Here is a 26,885-nt window from a genome sequence, read left to right on the forward strand (position 1 = left end):
AATTGCCCCTGCTTTGGGGTCCTTGGTGAAGGGCATGGCCCAGGTGTTTCTCCAGGTGATTGGTTCCAAGGCTCAGTACCAAGTGGGGGGAGAAGGGCAGGCTCTAAGGCTGGCAGAGCTTGGGGACCATTTCCGAACATGGGCCGGGGGGAGAGGCCGGAAGAGACTTGGTACAGGAATTCAAATTTTTCCTTTGGGATGGAGATGGTAGGCGCTCCAGCTGCCTTCAGCCTAGTTTACCCCAGTGCTCTAGGCTGAGCTCCTCGGGAGTCTTCCCTTTGGACCCTGAAACTTGAGAGGGTCTGCATGCCTGATTCTGAATGGTGGTCCTGAGGCCCCACCCTTTGACCCCTGGAGCCCAGCGATAGCGGGGAGGTGGGGAGGGGAGAGCAGCCCAGGCCTTTGGGGCCTATGGGGTGCCTTTGACCCACATCCCTCCTTGAGTATGAAATTAGCACTTCTCTCCAGGGTCAGGTTTCTAAAGCAAAGTGACAGTATCGATGCATCCTCAAGCAAACTTGTCATAAGGTTCTTTCCACCTCTCACATGTTCCACCCTCCGAACTTCCTCGATCTTATCTGTAACGTTCAACACAGGGTTGTGGTTCCGTTAGACTGATCTGGAGAAGCTAGGCACTTATAGACAGTCTTGTCCTCAGCGTGATCCCCTGTCAGTCCCAGACCTCGCAGCCTCTCCAGTTGATTTCCCTGGTCAGGAGCTAATGAGGTCTGGGGCCCTGCAGCATCCCCACCCCCACCCCCTGCTCCCCGCCCAGCCCGCGCCTTCCTCCCTCCCTCCCTGGAGGACTGGGCACACCCTGGAGCTCCTGGGCGTGCTGGGGGATGAAAGTGACTGTGAGAGAGAGTGGGGTTTGTGGAGAAGCCTTCCCTGGTGGCGCAGGCCTGGAGCTGCAGGGAAAGAGAAGGCAGATGGGCGCAGGGAGGCAGGAGGTAGCCACTGAAGTTCCCGAAGCCTAGGGCAGGTCTGGCAAGTTCCGGCTTCCAAGCACAGGCCATTGGGAAGTGTAGCAGTGACAGGGAGAGAAAGGGGGACCTGTGGAGGGGTGAGGGCTGCTTGGGGTAGGGGTGGGGGGAGATGAAGTAAGGGGTCAGTTTGTTCTCTGGATCAGAACTTAATGGCAGCGGATCCCAGAACAGGCGCCTGGCTGCTCCCGTTCTGAACAGATAGGCAGACAGCTGCGCCTGCGCTCCTCGCCCTCCCTTCATCTGGCAGGAAGCAGAAGCCACTGCAGACCCCCCCCCCCCCCAGAGACCTGGCCATTCCTGTCTGAGAAACCTGGGGGGGTCACACTGCTCCCAGCTCTCCGTCTCCCTCCCTTGAGTCTTACTGCCTTTGCTGATCCTGGCCTCCCTGAATTTCCTTCCCTGTGAGGAGGAAGCATCTCAGCCACGTCACTTACTGTATCTAATTGCACGCTGTCCCGAAGGAGGGCTGTGCTTCCATGTGTGGTGGGTCTTGGGTACACGGTTAGGCTGCGAGTCACAGAAGGTGGAGGCCCATCTCCTGCACTGGACCCTCCACCTCCGCAGCGCCCTCCCCCAGCCAGGCTCTATTAGGTGCTCGGGGGGCCTAGGGCTCCTGGGTCCTAGTGTTTGGGTGTGTTTGGGGTGGGGTGGGCGGGTCAAAGGTGTGCTGCCAGGTAGAACACAGCCTCTTCGGGTTCTAAGACTCTACTGGCAAGGTGGTTGCCCCTTGGCGTTTGCCCAAATGCTGCACCTCTCCTGGGCCCACGTTTGGGGTGGTGGCACAGAGCCCACACATCCTAAGCCAGCACATGGCAGGTTGCCATGGTGACCCCTTGGCTTCTCCTCCAAAAGAGGATGGATTTCTCTATCAGCCCAGATCCTCTGCCTGGGCTTCCACTGTTCTAGGAACCAGACTGCCCAACCTGGTTACCTCACACTCTCTGCCGTGGTGGCAGCTTGTGGATGGCTGGGTTTGAATCAGGACCCAGGACCAGAGGACAGCATGTTCTGGCTTGAAGGGGACCTGAAAGGAAAGGCCCAGGAGATGGGGCTTCACCTCAGACATGTGCACTGAGCTGCCCCCGCCCCCCAGCCTCCCGCATCTCCTTCTGCCTGCACCTCCTCATCCCAGACCACTTCCTCTCCAATGAAAGGCTCTGAGCCTTCTGGCGTCCTCCACCCCTCTAGGCCTCAGTTCCCTCATTGTAGCAGAAACAGCCAAGGCATTTAGTGGTGTCCGTACCTGGGCAGTATCTGAATTACCTAGGGAGGCTTTAATGGGTTCCTGGGCCCTACCCCAAGCCTGCTGATCTCTGTAGGAGAGCCCAGGAATCCGTACGGTTTTAAACCTCCTTGGGTGATCCTGATACTTGTAAACCCGACTGGGTTCAGGATTCTCCTGGCAAGATGATGTGTGAGGCCCTCGTGGGAAGAAAAGGCGGCTAGGCCGCTCTGCCTTGTGTCAAGGACGGACCGGGTTCCCAGGAGCTTCTGGAGACCCCCTTGCAGGTCACTCTTGTCAGAAAGCCCGTGTTTCCTGGTCATGCTGGCCAAGCCCAGACCAGGCCCCCACCTTTCCGCCACAGGAGAAGCCAGGAGAGAATGACCGAAAAGGGGGGATGTTGCCATAACAACCAGCTCCAGGCAGAGGCCTTCCTTCCAGGGGCTGGTACTTCACCCCAGTCATGGTGGTTTCCATGGAGATGGGTTACTGAGGGACAGGGGAAACATTTGCCCCACTTAAAGCATTAGTCAGGAGCTGCCAGCAGGCAGAACATCTCTAGGTGGGAGCTTTGGACCCCTGTCAACTTTAAGTCGCCCCCACCATGGCCTCTGCTCTCCCTGAGCAGGTCTGACACTTCTCCCTGCTTAGTTGCTCTCTCTGCGACTGGTCTCCCTAGCAACAAGTCTTGCCAACTCCTTGCTGTTGGCTTGTCGCTATTTTTAGCTTCACTGCCAGCAGCCCAGTCCTGGTCATTTGCTTGCAACTTCCATGTGGACTGCAGGGAAATGGGAAAACAAAGGTTCTTGCCTCTTTGGGGTGTCCTAGACCTGGACCTTTTGGCACCCTCAGAACTTTGCTATGGGAAGTAGCCGTCCCCCACTGGGAACTTGGGCAGTGGCTTCCGGGTGAGGCTCCTGCAAGGACATTGGTTTCAGTTCAGCAAACACTGTCTTAATCCTCTACAATATGCAGGGAGTTCTGGTGCACACTGCTTCCACATGAAGCTGAGCAAGACCCGGTCCCTACCCTCCCAGAGATTTTAACCTTGTGCAGGAGAGAGCTGAGTACACCTTGGCATGGGCCCAGGTTGGCTGGTGCCACGAGAGGGCTCCTAAGTGCCCTGGGAACATGGAGGGGGAGGGACAGGATGACTTTCCGTAGGGGAAGGCGAGGGTGAGAACCCAGAGCAGCGTTGTCAGGTAGAACCTTCTGCAGTGACAGAGATGTTCTGAACTCTCTGCCACCCAGTACAGGAGCCCCTGTCCCCAGGTGGCTTGTGGGCACTTGGGATGTGGTTGGTGCAACTAAAGAACTGAATTCTTTTTAACTGTTTTTTAAAAGATTTTTATTTATTTACTTTTAGAGAGAAGGGAAGGCAGGGAGAGAAAAATGTCAGTGTGTGGCTGCCTCTCGTGTGCCCCCTCCTGGGGACCTGGCCCGCAACCCAGGCATGCGCTCTGACTGGGAATCGAACTAGCGACCTTTCAGTTTGCAGTCCGGCGCTCAATCTACTGAGCCACACCAGCCAGGGCTATTTTTGTTTAATTTAAATAGCACATGCAGCCAGGGGCTACCTTCTTGGACAGTTCAAGTCTACAGAAACCTTCATGGCGGACATAATTGGTGAACTGGGCCAGAAGGATGGGGAGGTAGGATTTGGGCTGGTGGGAGGGGAAGACGAAGGGCAAGGAAAGCATGAGCAAAGGCACGAAACCCCCCCACACACTCGGGGACAGAGTGTGGGGTGCATGACGTAAGTGCTGCCTGCGGATTGTGGGGGCCTTGAGTGCCACGCAGTATTGATGTCATCAGCAGGTAGTCAGCGGGCATGAGTGTAGCCCTGAGGCTGTTGAGCTGTAGGTGGGAGGACCAGATCAGAATAGACGTCCATATTCACCTCGTGCTCTTCTGTCTGGACGAGGTCTCCTGGCCTGGAGGTCCGCGGGAGCGTTGGTGTGGCGGAACATGCAGTGTCTTCCCAACGTGCGGCTTAGCAGATGGCTTCCTGGGGATTGTGGCTTCTCTGATTTTCAGGAAAGGGTCTCTGGTCGTAAATGTCCTGTTTGATGGAAACAAAATAACTTCCCTTCATCCTGTGGGCCCTGGATTTTGACAGAGCATGAACCGAATGCTGAACTTGGAGTTGAAACCAGCCAGGCTGGCATAGCATTCCCACCTGGACCAGTCTGTGCAGGTGACCGCCCTTCGGTGCAGGGTGGGGGAAGGGACTCTCGGCCTTGGGTCTCATCTTAGCTCTGTGAGTTGGAGAGTCATGATTAACAGCACATCGTGATCACACTCTTGGGAAACACGGACAGTGACATGTACCAGAATGTTAAATTTCCCACCTCATTACAGGGCACGTCCTTGCCACACAGGTCCTCATACTTGTCCTGCTGTGATCTGGCAACTGACTGGTATCCGAGTCACTGGAAAATGTAATTAAAATCAGAAGTTTGTTTGATGGATACAGTTTCCAGGCTCAGCGCGCCAAGTGCCCTTAAGAGGCATTTTCATCAGGCCTACCGAGTCACCACCTTCTACCTGCCTGTCCTTCGGGCCGCCCCCTCCTCCCGGCCATGCTGGACCCTTCCCCTCCAACACTTCTTTCAGGCTCTTGACACCCACAGGATCCTCTTTTCATCCAGGAGTCCTCCTTTCCACATACTTCTCATAACGTGTCCAAGAACCCGACTGTTTCGCGAGACTCTGCTTTTTCAGGTTGACCAAATCATTATCTCAGTCCTGAGACCTGTCCCGGTGACCCTGCTGGGTGGGTCAGTCTGGAAGGCGGGGGGCAGATGGGGCCTAAGGATCCTTGAAGGCTGTCCTGGTTTGTTCCCTGATCTTCTGCTAAAGGCACTCTTGCCCTGGGTTGTGGCGTCTTTTCTGATTTGGGGTCCACCTCTGCCCATGGAGCACAAAGGCAGGAATCCCTAAGAGGCTAGGATAGGGCGGCCTCTCCTGCCTGGTAGCTACAAGAGAGGGTGGCACCCTGGGTTGGCAAGGGGATAGCTCTGAGTTCGGGCTTTTTTTTTTTTTTTTTTGCTTAAGATGGGAGCTGAGTGTAAGAGGCAACTTTAAGTGGGCCAAGAGAACGTGAGGCTGATGGCTCTGGCCCGATCTGACACTTTGAATCCTGGCTGAAGAAGTACCAAGACCAGCAGAGTGTAGAGGTGAAGGTGTTTAGCCATCTAGTCTAATGGGAAAGGAGGGGCCGTGCATGAGATGGAGTGTTTCTTACTAGAGAGAGCCAGGCGAGCCAGATCAAGTTTTGAGGGGAGGCCTGTGGCAAGGCCTGAAGTGGCCTGTTGACAGGGCCCAGGTGGGGAGGAGCCATCATCGGGGAGAGAAGCAGCCAAGCAAGTCCTATTACGTCGCATAAAGGGTGGGAGCCGGCGAGAGGCATAAACTTGGGGTTCTCAGGGAATCTCCTGAAAAACTGTACCAAACAGGTACTGTGACTGGGTGGAGAGAGGGGTTGGGAGAGAGAAGGGCCTGTGTTTTTCTCGAATGGCTCCTTCATGCTGTGTGCATTCTGGGTCTCACTTGGGGTTGCGAAACGGTGGTCTGTATTCCCCAAGAATTATTTCGAGGAGGTGTTCTGATTTGGAGTCCTCCTTCCTCTTGGTGCTTGCTGACTCACTCGGAAGGGTGCTGAGCCCCAGGAGAGATGGGGGGTTGTTCTTCGCGGCACATCTCTCGACTGCGTCCCACCAGCACTGGTTTGGGCCAACGTGTTGCCGCTGACTGTGGCTGGAGGCCAGGCACCTAGGGCGTTAGGTGATCCTTAAGTGGTGCTGGGCTGGGTTTCCAGGGCCTGGCAGGGCAGGTGCCATTGCTTCTGTATTGCAAATGAGAAAGCAGGCTTCTTGGGGTTAAGTGGCTTGTTCGGGGTCATGACACTGGAAACAGAACCCACGTCCAGGTCTTCTAACCAGTGTCACTGGCCCACCAGCCTTCCCCTTAGGAGCGTTCGCCTTTGGTTCCACGGGTCTTTCTAATTCATCTTGCAAACTGAAACCAGGCTCATCTTTCCAAACCACCCGTTCATCTTCTCTTGTCAGGAAACCTGCAATTAGTCTTCACTGCTACAGCATCTCGCTATGGGCACCTTCCTCTGCACCATTTCACTTTAGTTGTGTTGGGGGTGGGAGGTGGGCAGTGGGTCCCTCCCCCCCAGACTAACATCTCTTATTCCTCACCCACCCTACCTCATTCCAAACCTAATCCCTCCTCCAGGCCCAGTCTGGGCTCTGCACTGACCTCTCTAACCTCATTTATCATCCATACTACCCATTGTTTGTTGGCTTCTAGGCCATCCAGACCCCTCAGGCTTGGTGTTTGTGATACAGCTATCTTTGCAGAAGTTTGCTTTTCAATGGCTTTTTCCTATCTCTCCAAGTCTAGTTGAATCTGCCCATTCCTTTTGTGTCTCTTCTCCCTGGGGCCCCTGCGGAGAAGGAGGGAGCTTGCAGTGGTGGGGGCTGTACCTGTAGGCTCCCCCTGGAGGTGCCTGGTGACGAGGAATGGGGGTTGCGCTGCACGAATGTGATTGGGAACGAAGGAACTGCTACCCAGTAGTTCTCTCCTGGTATGCAGTTTGGTTTTCCGAGTTTCAGTTACCTGAGGTCAACCACAGTCTGGAAGTACTGAATTTCCCCACCCATCCACATCCTGATAGCTTGATGGTTCAGGGTCACCCAACACAGATGACAGACCCTCCTTCTGACAGGTGGTCAGAAGGTCCATAGTAGCCTAACAGTAGTTCACGCACCTCACCTCACCTCACTGTGTTGGCATTTCATTGCCTCACATCGCCACAAGGAAAGTGGGTGAGTGCAGTGGTATTTCAAGAGAGGTTTCATTCACATAACGTATTATAGTATATTGCTATAATTAGTCTGTTTTATTAGTTGTTGCTAATCCCTTACTGTGCCTAATTAATGAACTTCATCATAGATATGTATGTATAGGGAAAAAAGAGCATATATAGTGTTAGGGACTATCCACAGTTTCAGGCACCTACTGGGAGGGGGGTCTTGGACCAAGTTCTACTCCCCCAGTACATGGGGGCTATCCTACTTCTGAACAAGTGCCCCACAAATCTTTGCAAAAGAAAAGCAGGAAAGTCAAGGCCGACCCAAAGTGACCTGTGGAACCCAGAGACTTGGCTAGGAAGAGGTTTTGAAAGACTGGACTCCCCAGCTAGCTTTTTCAGGCACCCCTCTCCATCCACCTGTAGTAGGAAGGGAGCCCCCCTCCCCCCACACACTTCTTGTTCCGGAGTGCTCCCAGTCCTGTGCGGCATCTTCGGTCTGGCTGTGAGCTTGGAGTTTTCCTGCAGCTTCTTGGGCTTCTTCGCTCGCCCGTAACCTTTTCCTTTCTCTTTCTTTTTATTTGGGTGTGCTTCAGAGACTCAACTTTTAACAACTTTTCTGACTGTCGGGAACCTCATTTCTCCTTTAGCTGCGCTCGCGGCTTACCTCCGTACCTGGATAGAGAGTGGTCCCGGCCCGTCCGCCCTCCTCCCAGCGGTGCCCCTGGGGGCTCCCCGCTCGCTCCGGACAGCGCAGAGCTCCTGCCGAGTTGGGGTAGAGGAGGCGGGCACCGCCTGCGGCCCTGCCCTGCCCGGCCCTGGGAACCCGCAGGGCCCCACTGAGCCCCCGGCCCCCACGCCCCCCGGCCGGGAGGAGAGGGGCTGGCCCACTGCCAGCGTCGGAGGGCCGGCCCCCTCCCCCGGCCCGCTCGCAGCCAACCAGGCAGTCCAGCGGGGCCCACGTGACCTGGAGTTCTAGACAAAGAAAATGTTCAAGCCCTCCCCCCCACCTCCCCCCTCCCCCTCTCTCTGGCCCCCTCCGCCCCCAGCCCCATCACCCCCTTCCCCTCCCCCCAGACTGGCAGCTACTTACAGAGCTCCAGGGCCGGGGCTCACACCTGAGCTGGACCTCGGAGGGGCTGCACCTGGCCTTATGGGTAGGTTCCTGGACAGAGCCCTGGGGGGCTGGGGGCGGGAAGGCAGCAGGGCCGGCAGGGGGACCTCTGAGCCGCTGCAGCCCTCCTGGCTGAGAAGAGTCAAGTACGCCTCCCTGGCCCGAGTTCTGGAGATGCTGAGTTACTCCTGTCCCGCCCCACTGCTTCCTAAGGAGCCCCAAGTCCCACTCCTCCCTGTGCTCAGGTGGGACCTGGCTGGTCAGGGGCCAGGGAGAGCAGCCCTGCCCTGAGCTCAGGACAGCGGTCAGTGAGGGCTGGGGAGCAGGCCCTGGGCAGGGGTGCTGGGAGCCCAGGAGTTGGGTTGGACGCAGCACTTTTGCTGAGCTGGCTGGCAGCTGGTTGTTGGCGTTTCCGTGTTGACCTGTGTTCCGGCTGGTAGACCGTGCTGTCCTCAGGCTGTGCCCACCTTGTGGCCTCTTGAGAGGAATAGTCTCCACTCCTGCGTGTCCTTGGAAGCCACCGGGCAGGCTACCAGGAAGACGTGATGCTGGGGATGGAGGGAGCAGTGCAGCCCTGACAGGGGCTGTGGCTCATCAGCGGGAGCCTTGGAGAGGGGGGCAGCCTGTGATGGGAGAGGCGCCTGGGACAGCCCAGGATCCATTGCACCAGTGGGGAGTCCGCGTGGGTGTCCAGACCTCTGACCTTTGGAACAGGAAGCGGCCTGAGTGCAGAAGGAGGTGGAAGTGGGACTGGACTGGGAGGCCCGGCCTCCTCCAGAGCGGCGTTACCAGTGGCTTTCCAGGCTGGACAAACTCCAGGCAAAGTGGCTTCCCTGAGCTGCAGTGGTGGGGGGTGTAGTGTAGTGTCTCCCTGATTTTGGCCAATCTCTTAGCCACCCTGGAGTGTTGTCTTCTGATCTGAGGGTAGGAGCCTTTAGCCCAAATGCCAAGGCTGAGTTAACCCTTCTGTCTCCTATTGTTTGCTCGGGAGGAGGGTGAGAGTGAACGTAGAGCAAACCGGCATTCCCTCACTGTCCTTGGCGGACTCCTGTGATGAGGAGGCCCCTCCCCCACCCAGCCACTGTCTTTGCCCCTTCCTCCCCTTTCTCTTGCCTCCTGCTGCTAACCCACCTCGTCTTCCTCCCCCCACCCCTGCTGGCCTTGTCACGATGGAGGCCCCCTTCCTCCACCTCCGTCTGCCAAAAACTGTTTCGTCTGCCAATAACTGTTTTGGGTGCGTGCTCTCCTGCACCTAGTGGGTTGGCTGTGCTTAATAGCCGTCAGCAGCAGCGTCTGACAAGCAGGAGGAAGTTGTGGGGGAAGAATAATGTTCAGGAACTGGCTGTGGAGGGTGCAGGGCAGAGACAAAGGGCTGTGGGGGAGGACGGAGGGCAGTGTCAGGCACGACTGGATTCTAGGCCCAGGGCACCCAGCACCCACCCACCCACGGCCGTTTGATGTGGACGTGACTGAAGCTCCTTCCCGCAGGAGGCCCTTCTCTTTCTCCTGCCCTCTGCCAACTGCACACCTGGTTCTGGCTGGAGGGGCCTTGTCACTTCTGACGGGGTCTTTGGGTCATTCAAGGCAGCACCCTGGTCTAGGTCGGTTGTCAGACCTGATGTTGGAAGTGGCAGGGTGGAGGGAAGGGAGCAGAAAAGGCTAGGCAGGGCGTTTATCTGCCCTAGTCTAGTGCACTCGGTTAGGGCTGCCCCGGCCGAATCTTCCTCCTCCCTAGGGTTCTGCGCCTGCCTGCCTAGGTGGCCTACCTTCTTGTGGGGGAGGAGGTGGTGGGTCATTGCTAGTAGGAAGGGGAGGGCAAAGTCCTGGCAGGTAAGAGTGGGCTCGGTTGGGAGGAGCAGTTACTATGCGTTCTTCCGCCTCATCCTCCCAGCTGTTTGTGGGCTGGGGGCAGGGGATGAATTCTCCCACTTTAGAACTGGTTGAGTCAGAGGAAGAACTAGGACTTCCATCCTTAGTGTTTTAGGGATTGCTGCAGGAAACCGATTGGTCCCGGAACAAAGACGTAAAGAATGAATGAAATGAATTTACAAGAGACTAGACTATTGAGTTTAAAACCAAGTTTCTTTAACCTGGCACTCTGGGATCTAGGGGTCCATTGACGGGCTTTGGATCATCCTTGGAAGTCTCAATACACACAGACATCAGATTCTTATACCTCGGAAAAGGTTAACAGAAGTCCTGCGTTCAAATGCCCTTTTGGGTTGGAGCAACTCAGCGGAGGAGGGACTGGCTGTTCGTGAGTTGCAGGGCTAAGACAGGGAGGTGGATGCTCGGGCTTCCACCTTGGAACTCTTGTGTTCCAGGTTGCTTTCTTGACGCTCTGTTTTCATCTGCAGGATGGGTTTACACCCTCAGCTCTAAGCTCTGGGGGAAAGCTTCATGTTGAAAGGCGTGTCAAGGGTGGGATTTTCTTTCTCTGAGTCTGGGGCGGTGGAAACGAATGCAGGGCCTTGAAGTTTGAGGGCCACACATTCTAGATTCAGTAGCAGGGATGAGATGGGGTGGAACGGCCTTCAGAGCTAAGTACCGAGGATTTCGCCGTCCTCTGTGGGGGGATGGGAATCCTGGAGCAGGGTGTGAGGCGGAAGGGATGGGGGCCTGCGGGGCGGAGGCTGAAATGGGAGGCCGGAGATGCTGTCCTGCTGCGACAGTTCTGGGGCCCAGGCAGTTTGTTGTGGGGTGGCCGAGAGGATATCTGTGCTCAGTGAGCAGTTGTTGCAAGAATAATGTACGTGTGGATGGATCTGAGAGGTTCACAGGTTCACCCCTTCCTGTTCTGTGTGCCTTTCCGCACGGCGCGGGCAGGCCAGCTCCTCCGGGCTTTTCTGTGGTGTTTGGGCAGATGGGGAAGGAGGCACGCTCTAAACACACAGCGGCAATTTTCATCACCAGTGAACATCACAACAAAGCTGCAGCGGTGGTCGGTCTGGAAGGCACGTAGATGTTTCTGATTACCCAGGAAATTTGTGGGAAACAGATGAGAAGGTCCAGTTCTTGATTGGGAACTAGGAGAGGAGAGGATGGAGCCAAGGACTGTGCCTGAGTGAAGGTGCACGATTCGTGTCTGACTTGAATGAACCTTTCCGTGTCAGTGGGTGGGCAAGCGCTAGTGGCGACAGATCGGGAAAAATGAGACCGGGGAGCAAGGTGTCCCCGAGAGGCGGGAGAGGAGGCCAGAAGTGAGCCAGGTGATTGGAGCTCACCTCTCACCTTCAAGTCTTTCTGTTTTCGTGGCAGGCCAGTTGCGTTGATGAGGGAAGAACTCTCTCCAGCCCTTTACCTCCCGTCACTGTCTCCAGACCAGACAGATTGTGAAGAGCGCCCTAAGTTTGAGGTGGCCTTGCTGATTCCCGGAGAGGTCAAGGTAACTTCTGTTCCTTGTTCTCCCAGGCTGAGAAGAAAGCCAAGGTGATTGCAGTGATGAACGCTGTGGAAGAGAACCAGGGGTCTGGCGACTCTCAGAAGGTAGAAGAGGCCAGCCCTCCCTCAGTGCAGCAGCCCACCGACCCTGCGTCCCCAACTGTGGCCACCACGCCTGAGCCCGTGGGGGCTGATACTGGGGACAAGAATGCTACCAAAGCAGCCGACGACGAACCAGAGTACGAGGTGAGCGGCTTGCTTCCTCATCGGCCTCCACCAGCTCTGTCCTGGGTCCTTCCACTGGCAGCTCCTCCCAGCCTGCTCTCCTCTCTCCACCTGATCCCAGGCCTCTTCATCTCCCTGGTGTTGCTCTGTTTTGGTCCATTCAGATGGAGCTCCCCTCTGGCTGTCCTGACCCTCAGATGCCCAGGGCTGGGGTTGCCGTGGGGGGGTCCGGGTGGCAGGGCCTTGCAACCACTGTGTAATGACTTGTGCTCCTTGGGGCTCCAGGACGGCCGGGGCTTTGGCATTGGGGAGCTGGTGTGGGGGAAACTGCGGGGCTTCTCCTGGTGGCCAGGCCGCATTGTGTCTTGGTGGATGACGGGCCGGAGTCGCGCCGCCGAAGGCACCCGTTGGGTCATGTGGTTTGGAGACGGCAAGTTCTCAGTGGTGAGTCTCGGAGTTTGGCGGTAGCCTGGGGGAGGAGGGGGTCTTGGTCCCAGGGCCTACAGTTTTGGCTGGTGGCGCGGTCTGGCACAGGGGTGGTAGTGGTGGGTTCTGCTTGCCCCCCACTCTGTGTGTGTGAATGAAAGAAGCCTGGGAGATAAGTAGGTTGCACTGGTGGCTCAGAGAGCTAGGATACCTGCCGAGTCGTGGTCTCTGGGAACCCCTTCCCCAGAATTCCTTGCATTCGGGAATTTCTTGCATTCAGTGCATCCTCACTTGCATGTAAGTCCTTTGTGTCATGTAATTATTTATCGATGCATCAGGTTCTCTCAAGGACAGGGGCCAAGTCTTGATGCCCCCAACCCCTGCCAGTAGCCAGGCACGTGGTGGGTGCTTGATGAGCACGGGGGGAGGAAAACAAGGGTGATGGCTGTCCTTCTAGGTGTGTGTTGAAAAGCTGATGCCGCTGAGCTCCTTCTGCAGCGCTTTCCACCAGGCCACCTACAACAAGCAGCCCATGTACCGCAAGGCCATCTACGAAGTCCTGCAGGTGGGTGCCCTCTGCGGGGCTCAGACTGCCCGCAGGCCTAGAGGCCCGAGCGTCCATATTAGTCCTGGGCACCGGGACCTGTGGGCTCCTCTTGTCCCCTCCTGACTTGCCTCCTTTCCGCACGTTCCCCCACGGTCCTGCCCTTCCCGGCCCCTTCTCTGCTGGGAAGCTGCCCCCCAGCCCGACATCCACCCCCACACCTGTGGTCCTCCAGGTGGCCAGCAGCCGTGCCGGGAAGCTGTTCCCAGTGTGCCACGACAACGATGAGAGCGACACTGCCAAGGCTGTGGAGGTGCAGAACAAACAGATGATCGAGTGGGCCCTCGGGGGGTTCCAGCCCTCTGGCCCCAAGGGCCTGGAGCCACCAGAAGGTAAACGCAGGGGCCCGGCCCAGCCTTCTGGGACCCCTGCCAGCCAGGCCCGGGAAAGCCATGCCTGGGGAGAGCTGCCAAGGCCTCCACTGAGGGGCCATAGGCTCCCTCCTCTGGGGTCAAGGTAGGGGCAGTACTGCTGTATGACTCAGAATAGCCTGCTCCTCATTGTCCTGGGGGCACCAGAGAGGTGGGAGCAAGGGAAAAGTAGGGGACCAGGCTCCCCCCCATTGTAGGTAGATTGGGGGAGGAGAACAAACTGGAATTCCCTGTCAGCTGGTAATGACCATGACCTCATTGCCTGCTTCCCCCATCCAGAGGAGAAGAACCCCTATAAAGAAGTTTACACAGACATGTGGGTTGAACCTGAGGCAGCTGCCTATGCACCACCCCCGCCAGCCAAAAAGCCCCGAAAAAGCACAACTGAGAAGCCCAAGGTCAAGGAGATTATCGATGAACGCACAAGAGGTAGTTGGCCTGGCTCTGGAGAGAGTGGCATGGCGAGGCCAGCACTCAGAGGAGTGGGCGAGGCCTTCTTGGCCGCCTCTGATGCTGGGCTTCCCTCCCCTCCGCAGAGCGGCTGGTGTACGAGGTGCGGCAGAAGTGCCGGAACATCGAGGGTGAGTTCTGCCGGGACAGCTGGCCAGTCAGAAGCCTCTGTCCCTGGGAGAGGCAGGTGGGCTGCCTGGTGCAGAGGCACAGCTGCTTAGGAAAGTTTGAATGACGTGGGACTTCAGTACTCAGGGACAGGGTCTGTTCTGTGTGTCCCACCACTGCCAGCCTATTTCTCTCTCTCTCACACACACACACACACCCACCCCCGTCTTCTGGTGCCATAATCTTGCCTTCCTATCCATGTCATCGGCTGCTCATTAGGGTTTGGGACACTCCAGTGAGTCACTGAGTGAAGGGGGCCTGTCTTAGATTTCATTGAATTTGCCTGAACTCAACCTTTTGGCCTTTCGCCTCTCACCCTCTTCTTTCATCCAGTGGTCATTATTAGCATCATGTGTCTGCCTCCCTTGGCTTAGTGATGGCGTATCCAGCTTGGGGACCCTCAGGCCTGGGAAGGATGGGGGCGGGGGCCCAAGGACTATCTCCAGAGTCACCCTGGGGCAGGGCCCTGTTCTCGTTGGCGGGCTCCTGCCCCATCTGACGCCTTCCTGGCTGGCTTTGGAGATGGCCCCAGCACCTCCCTGCTCCATGGGACGCCTCCCAGACTCCTCTCTGCCTTACTTTCTGGTTGCTGCTCCGGCATGCCCCTTTCTGTAGCTTTTCTGGAGCTGACTTTGGTCCTAGGTGAGGGCAGCCCTGTGGGGACACTCACTCTGCTTTCTTTGTTCTCTAGACATTTGCATCTCTTGTGGGAGCCTCAACGTCACCCTCGAACACCCTCTCTTTATCGGAGGAATGTGCCAAAACTGCAAGGTAGGGTGGTGGAGGGCGCCCCTGGCTTGGCCCCTGGCTTGGCCCCTGGATGAGCTCATGGAACGGATGTTTGGGCTTTGGGCATTTGAGCTGCCATTTGTTTTCCTCCTGAAAGATTCTTCCCCCTCTGACACCCGTCCTAGTCCCCAGGTGTACATCGGTCACCGGTGTGAAGTGGGGGCAGGTCAGGCTGACTGACGGGTGGGTTTTTGTGCCCTTGGGCCCAGGAGAAAACCCAGGGCTACCGCAAGGGGCGAAGAGCACAGCTCCCTCCCTGGCCATCTCTGGGGCCTCCTCAGTACTATCCACTGCTGTCCCCTCACCTGATCTGTGGTTCAGGTTGGACCCTGGTTGGATGGGTGGCTGGGTCAAGGTCCCAAAGTGAGAGCCCCCAGCTGGCTACAGCCTGCCTTCCCCCCGCTGCCCGGGGTCCCGCCCGGGGCCTGACGCTCCCCTGCCCCCTAGAACTGCTTCCTGGAGTGCGCGTACCAGTACGACGACGATGGCTACCAGTCCTACTGCACCATCTGCTGTGGGGGGCGCGAGGTGCTCATGTGCGGGAACAACAACTGCTGCAGGTGAGCGTCCGCACCTAGGCTCCCCCTTGCCGGTGCTGCGCGCTTGCTGCCCACCCTGCCCAACCGAGCGCCATCCAGGACTGGCCTGGGGCTGGGAGTCCTGCCACTACCCTGAGCTTTCTTCCAGGTGCTTTTGCGTGGAATGTGTGGATCTCCTGGTGGGGCCGGGGGCTGCCCAGGCAGCCATTAAGGAAGACCCTTGGAACTGCTATATGTGTGGGCACAAGGGCACCTACGGGCTGCTGCGGCGGCGAGAAGACTGGCCCTCTCGGCTGCAGATGTTCTTCGCCAACAACCACGACCAGGAGTTTGTGAGTGCTGGGCCCGGGGCCTGCTCTGGAGCTCCCTGCCCTGGAGGGCAGGCTCGGCTGAAGCAACGGTGCTTGTGTGGGTCCTGGGGCCGCGCGATGAGTGGAGGCGCCTGAGCCACACTCCGGCTGGGCAGGGCTAGGAGCCGGCCGCGCTCCCAGTGGGCTGGGGAGGCAGCCCTGTGCGCGGAGTCAGAGTGCAGGCCTGGGCGCTCACCGGCCCCGTGGTGGTGGTGTGCTCCCTGCCTAGGACCCTCCGAAGGTCTACCCGCCTGTCCCAGCCGAGAAGAGGAAGCCCATCCGGGTGCTGTCTCTATTTGACGGGATTGCCACAGGTGAGGGGGGCCCCCCCGGGGTCCTCATGCTGGGTGGGACTGCAGCTCTGCGTGCGTTCGCTCGGGAGAAACGGAACAGTACCGAGGGTTGCAACTGTTAAAGTGTCACCCTAGAGGAGGAACCTTGTGTTCGACGAAATGTAACGTGAATGGTGAACCGGCGTGTCCAGTGGGCACTTTTCTCAGTGGCGGAGGCTTCCCAGCAGAGGAGGGAGCGCCTGCTAGTCAGAGAGGATACTGACGGTTTTCACAAACCTCAAAGGACGCATGGGCACCCAAAACGAAAACAAGAGAGCAAAGAACATTTAGATTGCCCATAATCCTGTAATTAGTGTTTTGGTGTATGTCATTTTAGGTTTTTTTGGTATGTGCTTGTATACGTCTGTTTATATAACCATAACGGAGATGAAACAAAAGGGTAGAAAACGGGTAGTGTTTTAACTTGGCCTTTTATTTATGATACTGCGGCTCTCTCTCATGTCAATCAGCATAGAGCTACATTCTTTATTTGTAAACGCTGCTCAGGATTCCACTGAGCCAAAGTACTGTAATTTATTTAATCCTCCGCTGGGCCGAGCACTATTTTTTCCACCTTTGAGAGCGGCGCTCTGACAGGCCTCCATGCACGCACGTCATCACAGGTGGAGAAGCCATCATCCTTTAGGGGACGCTGGGTCACCATGCAAGCACCGCTCCTCTCCTGTGCCGAAAGCCCTTGCAAAAGGTGGCGCGCCATTCATCTGCCCCTCTGGCCCGCTCCCAGGCCAAGGGCGTCTCTCTTCCTGAGAAAGGAGTAGCCCTGCTCAGAACTTGCCTTCCTGTGACCAGGAGAGGGACAGTCTAAGCCCAGGGACCTCAGCCAAAGAGCCAGTGTGAGGGTGGCACCCCAGGCCAGATGGTGGTTGTCAGCAGCTCAGCGCCGATGCTCAGAACAGCTGTGGTTTTCAGGCCAGGGCCTGGGGCCTCCTTAAGCCATGTGGCACTTCGGTGGTCTGCAGGCGCTCCCGGGCGGGGGTCTGTCGGGAGCATTGGGAGCGGTCCCACCGAGGCCTCTTCCTCCTGGCGCTCTTGGGCCTGTTCTAGTTGTTTCCTCAATCAGCAGGTGTTTGTGGAGGCGTGATGGTGAGGAAGTGGGTATAGTTAGCTCAGGAGGAAACCCATGGGTGAGGCTCCGTGCCCTGACTGGGAGACCATGCCTAGGCCAAGAGAAAGGCCAAGTTGGGAATCTGCGCTGCCCTGAGGAGGCGGAGAGGGTGCGAAGTGCTGGGGGCTCACTGAGGAGGGCGGTGGTTCCGGGGGCGGGGGGGCGCAGGAATGAGCATTTTCAGAGCAGGCGGCATCTGTGTTGAGTCTGGCAGATGGGTGGGATGGCAGCAGGACACGCTGTTTTGGGGAGAGGAGCAGTGAGGACAGACCCGGTGTGTGAGATGAAGAAACAGGAAAGTAGATGCCACCTGAAAACCAGCTGCTGTTCTTCCTGGGACCACACACTGGACCCTGAAACCACACGCTGTCCAGTCGGCCCGTTGTGGCCTCTGCTGCCTTGGAACTAGATCCGACGAGACAGGAAACAGCCTTGATGTCCTCATCATTGATATTCCAGTTGGTCCAGGAAGATGTAAAGCAGCTTACTGGGCAGGATGGGGCTCGGGCCTGTGGCTGACCCGTGTGTCCAGTTGGCCAGAGGACCCCCTGGAAAAACCAGGGTGCGGGAGGCGACCCGGTGACCGTGTTTTCTGCTGGCCGGCGCAGGGCTCCTGGTGCTGAAGGACTTGGGCATTCAGGTGGACCGCTACATCGCCTCGGAGGTGTGCGAGGATTCCATCACGGTGGGCATGGTGCGGCACCAGGGGAAGATCATGTACGTCGGCGACGTCCGCAGCGTCACACAGAAGCATGTATGTCCGTGCCGCGGGCCGTCCCGCCGCCTCTGCGCCTCTTGCGCTCAGCCCTTGGGGGCAGCGCTGGCCCCCTTTTCGTTCTGTTCGCATGTTCTTTTCCTTTCCCCGTTTGCCCCCAGCCTCTCTTCCTCCCCCTCTTCCACTCTCCTCCTCGTCTCGAGGGTAATGGGCAGAGTGCAGTGGGAATTGGGGAGCTGACCTTTTGGGGCTCCGGCTGCCCCGTGGCTAGTTTTAGGGCCCTTGTTATGTGAATGCTTAGGATGGCAGCAAGGGTCCTGCCCTCCTCATACTTTGGGGATGGCTTTGCCAGCCTCCGTTTCAGGCAGGGTCTTTGCCCTTCCGGTTACCCACGAAACTGTAGGCCCTCAGGAATGCTGAAGGTCATTTGCCAGGCATTCAGATCCTAAAGGGCCCAGGGTGCCAAGTGCCTTCGGTTCAGCCGTGTGGCCAGGGCTGCCTTCTCCCCGAGCAGCTGCTTTTCCTGCTGGCCGCACGCCGGCTTCCCTGCTGGCCTCAGATCACCCAGTTTGGTCCCTTCGCCTTATCATTTGGGAAACTGAGCCCAGAGGCCTCAGTGACTGGCCTGTGGCTGCACAATGTGTGTGTGTGTGAATGTGTGTGTGTGGTGGGTGTGTAAAGCATCCAGGTCTCCTCCCCCCATGTCCAAGTACTTTTGGGGGGGGCCATGTTCATGGATAATTTCTATTCTCTCTGCCCCTGTCCCCAGACATCAGGCCCATTGTATTACCTTTATTCCCTAGATCCAGGAGTGGGGCCCGTTCGACCTGGTGATTGGGGGCAGCCCGTGCAATGACCTCTCCATCGTCAACCCTGCCCGCAAGGGACTCTACGGTAGGTGCTGGCTCTCCCTGCCCCGCCCTGGGGCAGCCCCACCCTGGGGTGGTCCCTCCCAGCACCCCTGCCATCCTCCCCCCTCCCCGTGCCCGAGCCCCGCCACTGTCCCAGCAGACAGCCCCGCCGATGGCTTTCTCCTTTGCCTCTCAGAGGGCACGGGCCGCCTCTTCTTTGAGTTCTACCGCCTCCTGCATGATGCACGGCCCAAGGAGGGAGATGACCGCCCCTTCTTCTGGCTCTTTGAGAATGTGGTGGCCATGGGCGTTAGTGACAAGAGGGACATCTCGCGATTTCTCGAGGTATAGCCTGCACCCGGTTCGGCCAGCTCGTGATTGGCTTGTACCTTGGACTGTCACTTTATCCCCGTCTCATCTGCACTGTGGAGCCGGGGGTGGGGGGCTTCTGCTTTACAAGGGGCTTGTTTGGGAAGCTCGGGACTTCCCAGTTAGCCAGGGAGGAAAGCAGCCTTAGAGACCCACCCCAGAAGAACTCATGGTCTTCCTCTAAGAGGGGTATGTGGCCGTGGGCCCCAGGACTGGAGGACCTGGCTATGAAAGAGGGGGGCCCCCTCCTGGGGCTGGGCTGCCTAGTGTTTCACTAGGGGGACCTCAGAGAGGCAAAATCAATGGCTGTCCTCGCTCCTTGGCACCTGCGACAGGTGCTCTATGTCACCTGGGAAGAAAACACGGTTCATCTCATAACGTGGGTCCCAGCTCAGCTCTGAGCCAGCTTTGAGCCCTGCACAGAGGGTTTCTGCAGCCAGAGGCATTTTCGGGGCAGACGGTCCGGGAGCTCAGCCCATGCGCCCAAATCTTGGGATCAGTAGCCCTACAGGCAGCAGCTGTCTGGCTGCCTCTCGACCTGGGTGTGCACAGGTGGGGGCTGGCTCTCTCAAAGCCTCGAAGTGAGACAGAGCTGCGGGGTCCGGTACTGTGGCCTTGGGTGGTATTTAAATAAACGTTGAAATTTCCTCAGTCACACTAGCCCTGTTTTAGGGACGCGTTAGCCACCTGCCTGCTGCTGATGCAGTCGTGGCTGCTGTAGTGAACGGTGCAAATAGAGAACGTTTCCATCCTGGTAGCATGTTCACTCAGTCGGTGCTGGTCTGGAAAGTTCCAGTAAGAGCAGTGAGGCAAGGTTTCTTTCTGGCCTTTCCCAGAGGCGTCAGGCCGCCTGGTCTGTGGCCTCCTCAGAGAAGTCGGAGCCTTCGAGGCTGTAACTGGCAAACCTTCCTGGCACAGTGGACATTCCCCTCTCACTCCCCGTTAACCTCCCTCCTGTTCTGCAGTCCAACCCTGTGATGATTGATGCCAAAGAAGTGTCAGCTGCACACAGGGCCCGCTACTTCTGGGGGAACCTTCCTGGTATGAACAGGTGGGTGATAGCGCCCGAGCCTGGGGTGGCTGCGGGGGGTGGGCAGTGTCTGCTGGCAGGACAGCCCGGCCCCGGGGGTCCCTGAGTGGCCCTGTCAGGCCAGCTGCCCGCTGACCAGCTTGCCGCTCGGCTGTGTTCTTCGTTTCCTTCTTGAGGAAGGAGAGGAGTCAGGGTATAGGATATACTTGCCAGAGAAACCAGCAACTGGCGGTCGAGAGCAGGCCCTGTAGAAGTACACTGTCCGCACAAAAGAAGAATTGACGTGCTGCTGAGTGAGTCGGTCAGTCGGTTCCCCTGCGGTGGCGATGTACGTGGAGTCAGCTGGTCTTAGTCTGCCGAGGCCTAGTCTGCTGAGGCCGTTGCGGAGGACAGGGTGGGGATGGGGGAGAGGTGCCCGCTGCAGCTGCATGTAGGGCAGAGGTTCCGACTCATTCATCCATGCTCAGTTGGCTGCAGGTCTTGGAAGGATGTGCTTCATTTAGGTAACACAGGTAGAGATTTGAACATTGAGGAATGAAGAACATTTCATTTCTTCAGTGCAATCATTGCATTATGAAAAAGGCCTGCGGGGACAGGAATTCTGGTTGAAAGGGAGCAGCTAAAGAGCAGAGTGAGGTCTGCCCCCTCTAGGTCTCTATTATGGAAGGGGGTATCTTCCAGAATGTTCTGAGTATGGATTTGACATCCCCCCGGGCAGTACGTACCTGGAAAGGGCAAACATCCTTCTGCCTGGCCTCAGTTATCTCCTCTCTCTGTTTGCGTCAGTGCCAAGTTGTAGGAACTTCCCCAGGCTCGTGCCCTTTAGCAAGGCTGCTGTCTTTGGTGGGGCTTGCTGAGGGGAAGGAGAGGGGTCAGTGGGGCAGCCGACCTGCAGTCTCGCAGTGCGCCTCTGAAGTTCCCGAGGTGGACGTGTCCGTTGGAAAAATGGGCTGGCTTATATGGTCCAGCGCTCTCGTGAAGTCACTGACTCAGGGTCTCCCGCCAGGCCTTGGTCCCAGGGAGCTATTCCCACCTGCTTCTTCCAACTCTGAAGTTCTAGAATTCTGAGATTCCAGGAGGAGTGGGCGGAGGTGCCAGGTGGGACCAGGCAGATTTGTATGTGTATACATGTGTGTGCACACATAGACGGAGAGGAGCCTGGAGGTGCAGCCGGAGCGCGGGTCCCTGGGCCCCCACTCGGAGGCGGCAGATCACCATGAAACCTTCACCGGGTGTTTCTAAATTGCTGGGAAAACCCCCTCCGAAGGGCATCTGGCCTGCCCTCCGGAGAGTGACACGCTTAGTGTCAGAGAATTTCGGCCTGCAGGGCCCACAGAGTGTCTCTCTCTACCTGTCCATTTAAGGGGGACAGTTCACTGCGTTTTATCCAGTCTTCACACCCGTGTAACTCTCACTGTAACCGAGACGCACAGCACTCTGTCTCCCCCAGAGTTTGCTCGGTGATGATGGATACTTTCAAAATTTTTAAATCTGATTGGAAATATTTAGGTTTTCTCCCTTCCGGGCAGGCGTTGACTGCGTGTCTGTAGTTTGAGACCCCGTGTGAACTTCCCTCCAAGGGTCACTGCTTGCTGGGTCTGGGCCCAGGGGTGGCTGCCACGTGTGCGCATGTGTTCGGGGTCGTTGGAAGGGCTTATGACAGGCGTGGGGGACAGGACTGCTTCGGCTTACCTGTGTGAGTCAGGCGGCGGACTCAGCACTGCCGGGTGTGCCCCCGCTCTCCTCCCGATTTCTGTTGTCACCCTCTCTTTTCTACCCCAGGCCGTTGGCGTCCACTGTGAATGATAAGCTGGAGCTGCAGGAGTGCCTGGAGCACGGCAGAATAGCCAAGGTTAGCCCGGCCCCAGAGCCCTCTGCGGGGTGGGGGTGCGGGGAGGGGGCAGAGGGCAGGCGGGGCAGAGCCGCCACCAGGGCTGTGTGCTGCCCGCCCTCTCAGGCTCTGGGTGTGCCTGGCATGGGGAATGCGATTTAGGAGGCCATGTGGGCCATTCACACAGTTGGCCACAGGAGAGGATCCAGAGAAAGCAAGATCGGGAGGGTAGGGAGAGTCATTGCTTCCCTGGCTGGTGTGGCTCAGTGGACTGAGTGCTGGCCTGTGAACCAAAGGGTTGCTGGTTCAATTCCGAGTCAGGGCATATGCCTGGGTTGCAGACCAGGTTCCCCGTCAGGGGCGAGTACGAAGCAACTGATCGATGTATTTCTCACACATTGATGTTTCTCTCCTTCTCTTTTTCCCTCCCTTCCCCTTTCTCTAAAAATAAATAAGTAAAATCTTAAATAAATCAAGAAGTCATTGCTGGCTTTCAGCCCTTCCTTGCTGAGCATCACTTGCTGTCCCACAGGAGGCAGATGCTGAGACACCTTTGCCCAGGTCCCTAGAGCTGCTCGGGCTTCTCCTTTTTTTTTTGGCCAGGACCTGTGGCTTGAGCCTCCACATCAGAGATCCCCTGTGACGTGGAAGCTCCACCTCTCCAGAGAATCCCCCCAAGTGGGTGCACCGGGCACCAGGCTCCGTGAGGGCAGGTGCCGGCACGAGCACCTTGGAGCCTGAGTGGTTGGGCATCTTTCTCCCTGTGAGCCAATAGGGAAAGCAGCAGTTCTTTAGAAGGCCTAGGGAGGACAGTGGTTTAAGCTGCTATTCCCCATGTCCTTGGCCAGCAGGACTGGACGAAGGGTGGCTGGGTAACCTCAGACTAGGAAGGAGGAATGAGGCGGCAGGGTCTGCGGAGGCTCATGACTGGGGCCTTCCCTGGCGCCCTGAATGGACCAGGCCTCTGCAGGGTTGGACTCACCAGCCCCTGGCAAGCACCTGGTGCATGTGGTACAGGCATGCCCAGTGAATGAGCACTCATCCCTCTTTCCTCATCTTCTAGTTCAGCAAAGTGAGGACCATTACTACTAGGTCGAACTCCATAAAGCAGGGCAAAGACCAGCATTTCCCCGTCTTCATGAACGAGAAAGAGGACATCTTATGGTGCACTGAAATGGAAAGGTACCTGAGGCCATGGGCTGGAGTCACAGGGCTGTGTGGTGTGTTCTCACTGCTCGCCTTGCAGGGGGAGGCCTTGTCTCTACTGGCCAAGCCAGTGTCTTCTGCAGACGCCCTGTGAGCAGCGGGTTTTCCCAGGAATTTCCCAACATGGCACCTAGGAACTAATCCATCAGTCCATGTGGCCTCGGCTCCCAGAGGCCCTGCTGCCTGCCAGGAAAACACAGTGGCTCCAGAAGCTCCCTGACTTGGTGCTGATCCTTTTAAGGATCTGCCAAGCACAGGACCAGCGGGGCCCTCCAGCCCGAGCACCCAGATTTGGTGCCAACCGGACTCACAGGCAGATGCCTTCCTCTGTGTACCTGTGACTTAGCCAGACCAAGACTGTGTGTACAAGCAGCCAGGCCAAGGGGGCCTCCAGTGCTCAGGCAGGAGTTCGGCCCCTTTGGAGGTTTTCCCCCTGTCTTGAGGGGAAGGTGTTAGGATTAGGAGGGGAAGGCGCAGGCGGAGTGGTTATTTACAGACTTCAGTTTCCCCACTGTGGACCTGAACCTCAGGTGGAGCCTGCCCTGGACAGGCCCTTCCCCAGTACAACTCTGCTTCTGCTGTGTGGCAAATCCCTAGGCCGTGGTTATCTTACCTGCCTCAACTCTGCAGAAAGTACTGGGGTGCCCGAGTCTTGACCCGGTCATGGGACCAAAGGCCCCACAGAGTCCCGCACCCCAGCACTCACCCGTGCCCCTCTCTGCCTTTCCTCCCCAGGGTGTTTGGCTTCCCTGTCCACTATACTGACGTCTCCAACATGAGCCGCTTGGCGAGGCAGAGACTGCTGGGCCGGTCGTGGAGCGTGCCGGTCATCCGCCACCTCTTCGCTCCGCTGAAGGAATATTTTGCTTGTGTGTAAGGGACACGAGGGCAAACTCAGATAGTGACAGAGTCAAACAAACAAACAAGAAATCACAAAACACAACAAAACACCAAGAACGTGAGGATGGAGAGAAGTATCAGCACCCAGAAGAGACAAAGGAATTTAACAGCCCCAGAGGCGGAAACACCGGAGGCTTTGCCTTGTGGACAGGGTTGGACATCATCTCCTGATTTTCCAATGTTAACCTTTAGTCCTATTTAAAAACAAAACCGAGTTCTCTCCCCGCCCGGCCCACCTTTTTTTTTTTTTTTTTGGTCAAACCTTTTATTTTCTACTCTTTTTCAGAGGGGTTTTCTGTTCATTTGGGTTTTTGTTTCTTGCTGTGACTGAAACAAGAGGGATTTTATTGCAGCAAAAACCAATAACAAAAAAATAGTAACAATACCTTGCAGAGGAAAGATAAGAAAGAGAGATGGGGGGGGAGGAAATTCTATAGAAATCTATATATTGGTATTGGATTTTTTTTTCTTTATATCTTTTCTGTTGTTGTTGTCTCTAGCCTGATCAGATAGGAGCACAAGCAGGGGACAGAAAACAGAGGGACACTGAGGAGGCAGACCCCCCCCCCCAGGCCACTGAGCTGTCTTGCCAGCACCATTCCTGGTCATGCAAAACAGAGCCCAGCCAGCAGCAGGGAGACGGGAACACCACACAAGACCCTTTTATACAGTATTTCAGGTGCCTACCACACAGGAAATCTTGAAGAAAATCAGTTTCTAGAAGCCGCTGTTACCTCTTGTTTACAGTTTATATATATATGATAGATATGAGCTATATATATAAAAGGTACTGTTAACTACTGTACAACCTGACTTCATAATGGTGCTTTCAAACAGCGAGATGAGTAAAAACATCAGCTTCCACGTTGCCTTATGTGCAAAGGGTTTTAACCAAGGATGGATAGAGGGAGAAAGCTTGAAGGTGAACTCTTCACCGAGGTGGGCTCTCCCCCCCTGGTGTCCAGCGAGGTGAAGGAGAATGGGGGAGCAGCGCTTTCCCGCGTCTCCCCACCAAAAAGGGGGGGTGAGGTGGTCGGGACCGTGGACAGCTGAGAGTGGGATTGATCCAGGATCACGCAATAACCTTTTATTTCTGCTTTCCAAAAGGAGACCCCCCTCAGCAAGGTGGCAGGATGAGGGGTCTCCGTTCCGAGTTTCTCACATTAGCCAATTCGAGGGCTCCGCGTGGTGGGATCAGAAGTGATCCAGAGTGAGGGCAATGACAGTTCAAACCCCACCTGGAGCAAATAAAAAAACATACAAAACGTACTGGTGCTTTCCTGTCTAAAGTCGCCTTTTGTGTGTTCTTTTATGAGGCCCCACCATCCGCCCTCTGTGCACAAGGCGGCTTCCGGCCCTGGAATGTGATGTTTTTGGTCATCTCCAAAGGCTGCAGTTTTATACTGGGAGGCTGATGACACCTTTTGTTATCATTATTCTTATGGTTCTGGTTATAGTTATGTTTGTTTTCAGATTTTTCGTTAAGAACACAGAAACCCAACCCCCCCCCTTTAGGTTTCAAACCAAGGTGCGGGGAGCAGGGTGCTTCTACGTGAGTGGTGGCCCTGGTGCCCCGGCTCCCCACCCCTCGGGCCAGGTGGGCCACCAGGCACAGCGGGCAGCTGGGCAGCCGGGGAGTCCCCAAGGCCGGCCTTCCGGTGCGTCCCTCTTCTCTTCTACTTCCCCTCCTCTGGAATCACGTGTGTCAGGGCTGGAGGGAGGACCGGCCGTCTCTCTCCTTGTGTGTGTGTGTGTGTGTGTGTGTGTGTGTGTGTGTGATTGGAGTGGTGTGTATTTCTTTTCTAGTGCTTGGTCTGGTGGTAGCTGTGCTCTGACCTCGAGTCAGCAGCACCTGGAGCCCCAAGCGTGCGACACTTGGTTCACTTCCTACCGAGGCAAGCAGCCTGGCGTTGGTGGTAGGCGGGGACGGCACTGGCGGCTCCAGGGTGAGGGCCCAATGGGCAGATGCTTGCCTGGATAGGTGGGGTGTAGATATGTGGCATATAGAGATATATATTTTATAATGGGAGGGGGGATGGCACCTCCTGGGACCGGCAGGGCTGGGAGGTGTGCTGTCAAGCACATGGTCCCAAGTTCGCATCCCTAGAAACACAGGGCCTATGGTAATAGGCGCTATATAAATACATAGATAGGGTCACGTATAAGAAATATTCTGTAGTGGGGAGCGGCGGGGGCCGGGGCTCAGGGTGCTGAGCCTCGGGGGCCCCGCTGTAGCCAGAAGCCCCACCCCAATCAGTCCCACACGCATACACAGGATCATTTCTATCCCGATGCATAAGGAGCGCACTCACGCGCAGCCGGGGCGCCCGGCGGCTCTCCCCAGGATTCAGGACTTTGTGGAGTCGGCCCTGCAGCTCTTTACCTCTGTTGCCCTGATTGCAGGTAGACTGTCAATCCCAGAAGTTGCTAGGTGCTGAAGGCAGGAAGAGGAGGAGGTTTTATTTTAGCAGGTGCTCTCCTCTAGCAGGTAGCGTTCTCTCTCTTTTGCCCCTGGTGATGTCAAAAGATTCTTCTGTTAGCAACTGTGATACTGACCTGCAACTCGAGGCACCAGTAAAGTCAGCCCTCAACTCCCCCTACCTATTCTCCCCCCACCAAAACAAAATTGACATCCAGGTCTGTCTTGGCCAAGGGGCTTCCATTCAAAAAAAAAAAATGGGACATCGAACTTCAAGTTTGGAATAAAGCAAATTAGTAATTGGTGACGAAATTAAACCGAGGCTTTGAATCCCTTGCTCAATTGCTCAGGAGTAAGCTCCCAGCCGGTAGCCAGTCTTCTGGTCCTTTTAGGGGTGCTTAGTTCTGGACCCCAATCTCATTTCCTTGTCAGATTGGCTTTGAGGATCACACCCGGCTGCTTCCTGCCAAATTGGAGGTGGCTGGTGGTGATGGTGGACCCCCCCAGGGGGCTGGAGCGGCTAGGAAGGGGGGATACTTTTGCCCCTCCCCCCTAAGCCTGCATGTAACTGGTGCTTACCCCATCCCCTGGTGCTCCAGCCAGCTCCATCTCCCTGGCCGGAGACCACCAGCACCGCTGTAGGAGGGCTGGGGGGAGGA

General features: G+C 56.8%; 1 protein-coding gene across 9 annotated transcripts in view; it reads left to right on the forward strand.

Moving 5' to 3' along the window:
- DNMT3A (DNA methyltransferase 3 alpha) overlaps positions 1 to 26,477 on the forward strand; it is a 96,009-nt gene extending 69,532 nt beyond the window's left edge. For 7 of the 9 annotated variants that reach the window (XM_037066797.1, XM_037066795.1, XM_037066796.1 and 4 more), the window contains 17 exons: positions 11,556 to 11,771; positions 12,036 to 12,194; positions 12,634 to 12,741; positions 12,956 to 13,112; positions 13,431 to 13,580; positions 13,688 to 13,732; positions 14,461 to 14,540; positions 15,006 to 15,118; positions 15,246 to 15,429; positions 15,677 to 15,761; positions 17,514 to 17,659; positions 18,424 to 18,514; positions 18,668 to 18,816; positions 19,806 to 19,891; positions 21,653 to 21,722; positions 22,765 to 22,883; positions 23,643 to 26,477. In XM_037066797.1, coding sequence (XP_036922692.1) covers positions 11,556 to 11,771; positions 12,036 to 12,194; positions 12,634 to 12,741; positions 12,956 to 13,112; positions 13,431 to 13,580; positions 13,688 to 13,732; positions 14,461 to 14,540; positions 15,006 to 15,118; positions 15,246 to 15,429; positions 15,677 to 15,761; positions 17,514 to 17,659; positions 18,424 to 18,514; positions 18,668 to 18,816; positions 19,806 to 19,891; positions 21,653 to 21,722; positions 22,765 to 22,883; positions 23,643 to 23,784 — 2,100 coding nt within the window. In that variant the 3' untranslated portion in view covers positions 23,785 to 26,477. Of the gene's footprint in view, positions 1 to 8,085; positions 8,188 to 9,482; positions 9,746 to 11,555; positions 11,772 to 12,035; positions 12,195 to 12,633; positions 12,742 to 12,955; positions 13,113 to 13,430; positions 13,581 to 13,687; positions 13,733 to 14,460; positions 14,541 to 15,005; positions 15,119 to 15,245; positions 15,430 to 15,676; positions 15,762 to 17,513; positions 17,660 to 18,423; positions 18,515 to 18,667; positions 18,817 to 19,805; positions 19,892 to 21,652; positions 21,723 to 22,764; positions 22,884 to 23,642 lie in introns of those variants that run through there. The other 2 variants (XM_037066803.1, XM_037066802.1) reach the window with 2 other exon arrangements.
- Positions 26,478 to 26,885: the final 408 nt, after the last annotated feature.

Source organism: Sturnira hondurensis, unplaced genomic scaffold, assembly GCF_014824575.4.
Source record: "Sturnira hondurensis isolate 20B ecotype Veracruz unplaced genomic scaffold, ASM1482457v3 Scaffold0016663, whole genome shotgun sequence".
NCBI lineage: Eukaryota > Metazoa > Chordata > Mammalia > Chiroptera > Phyllostomidae > Sturnira > Sturnira hondurensis.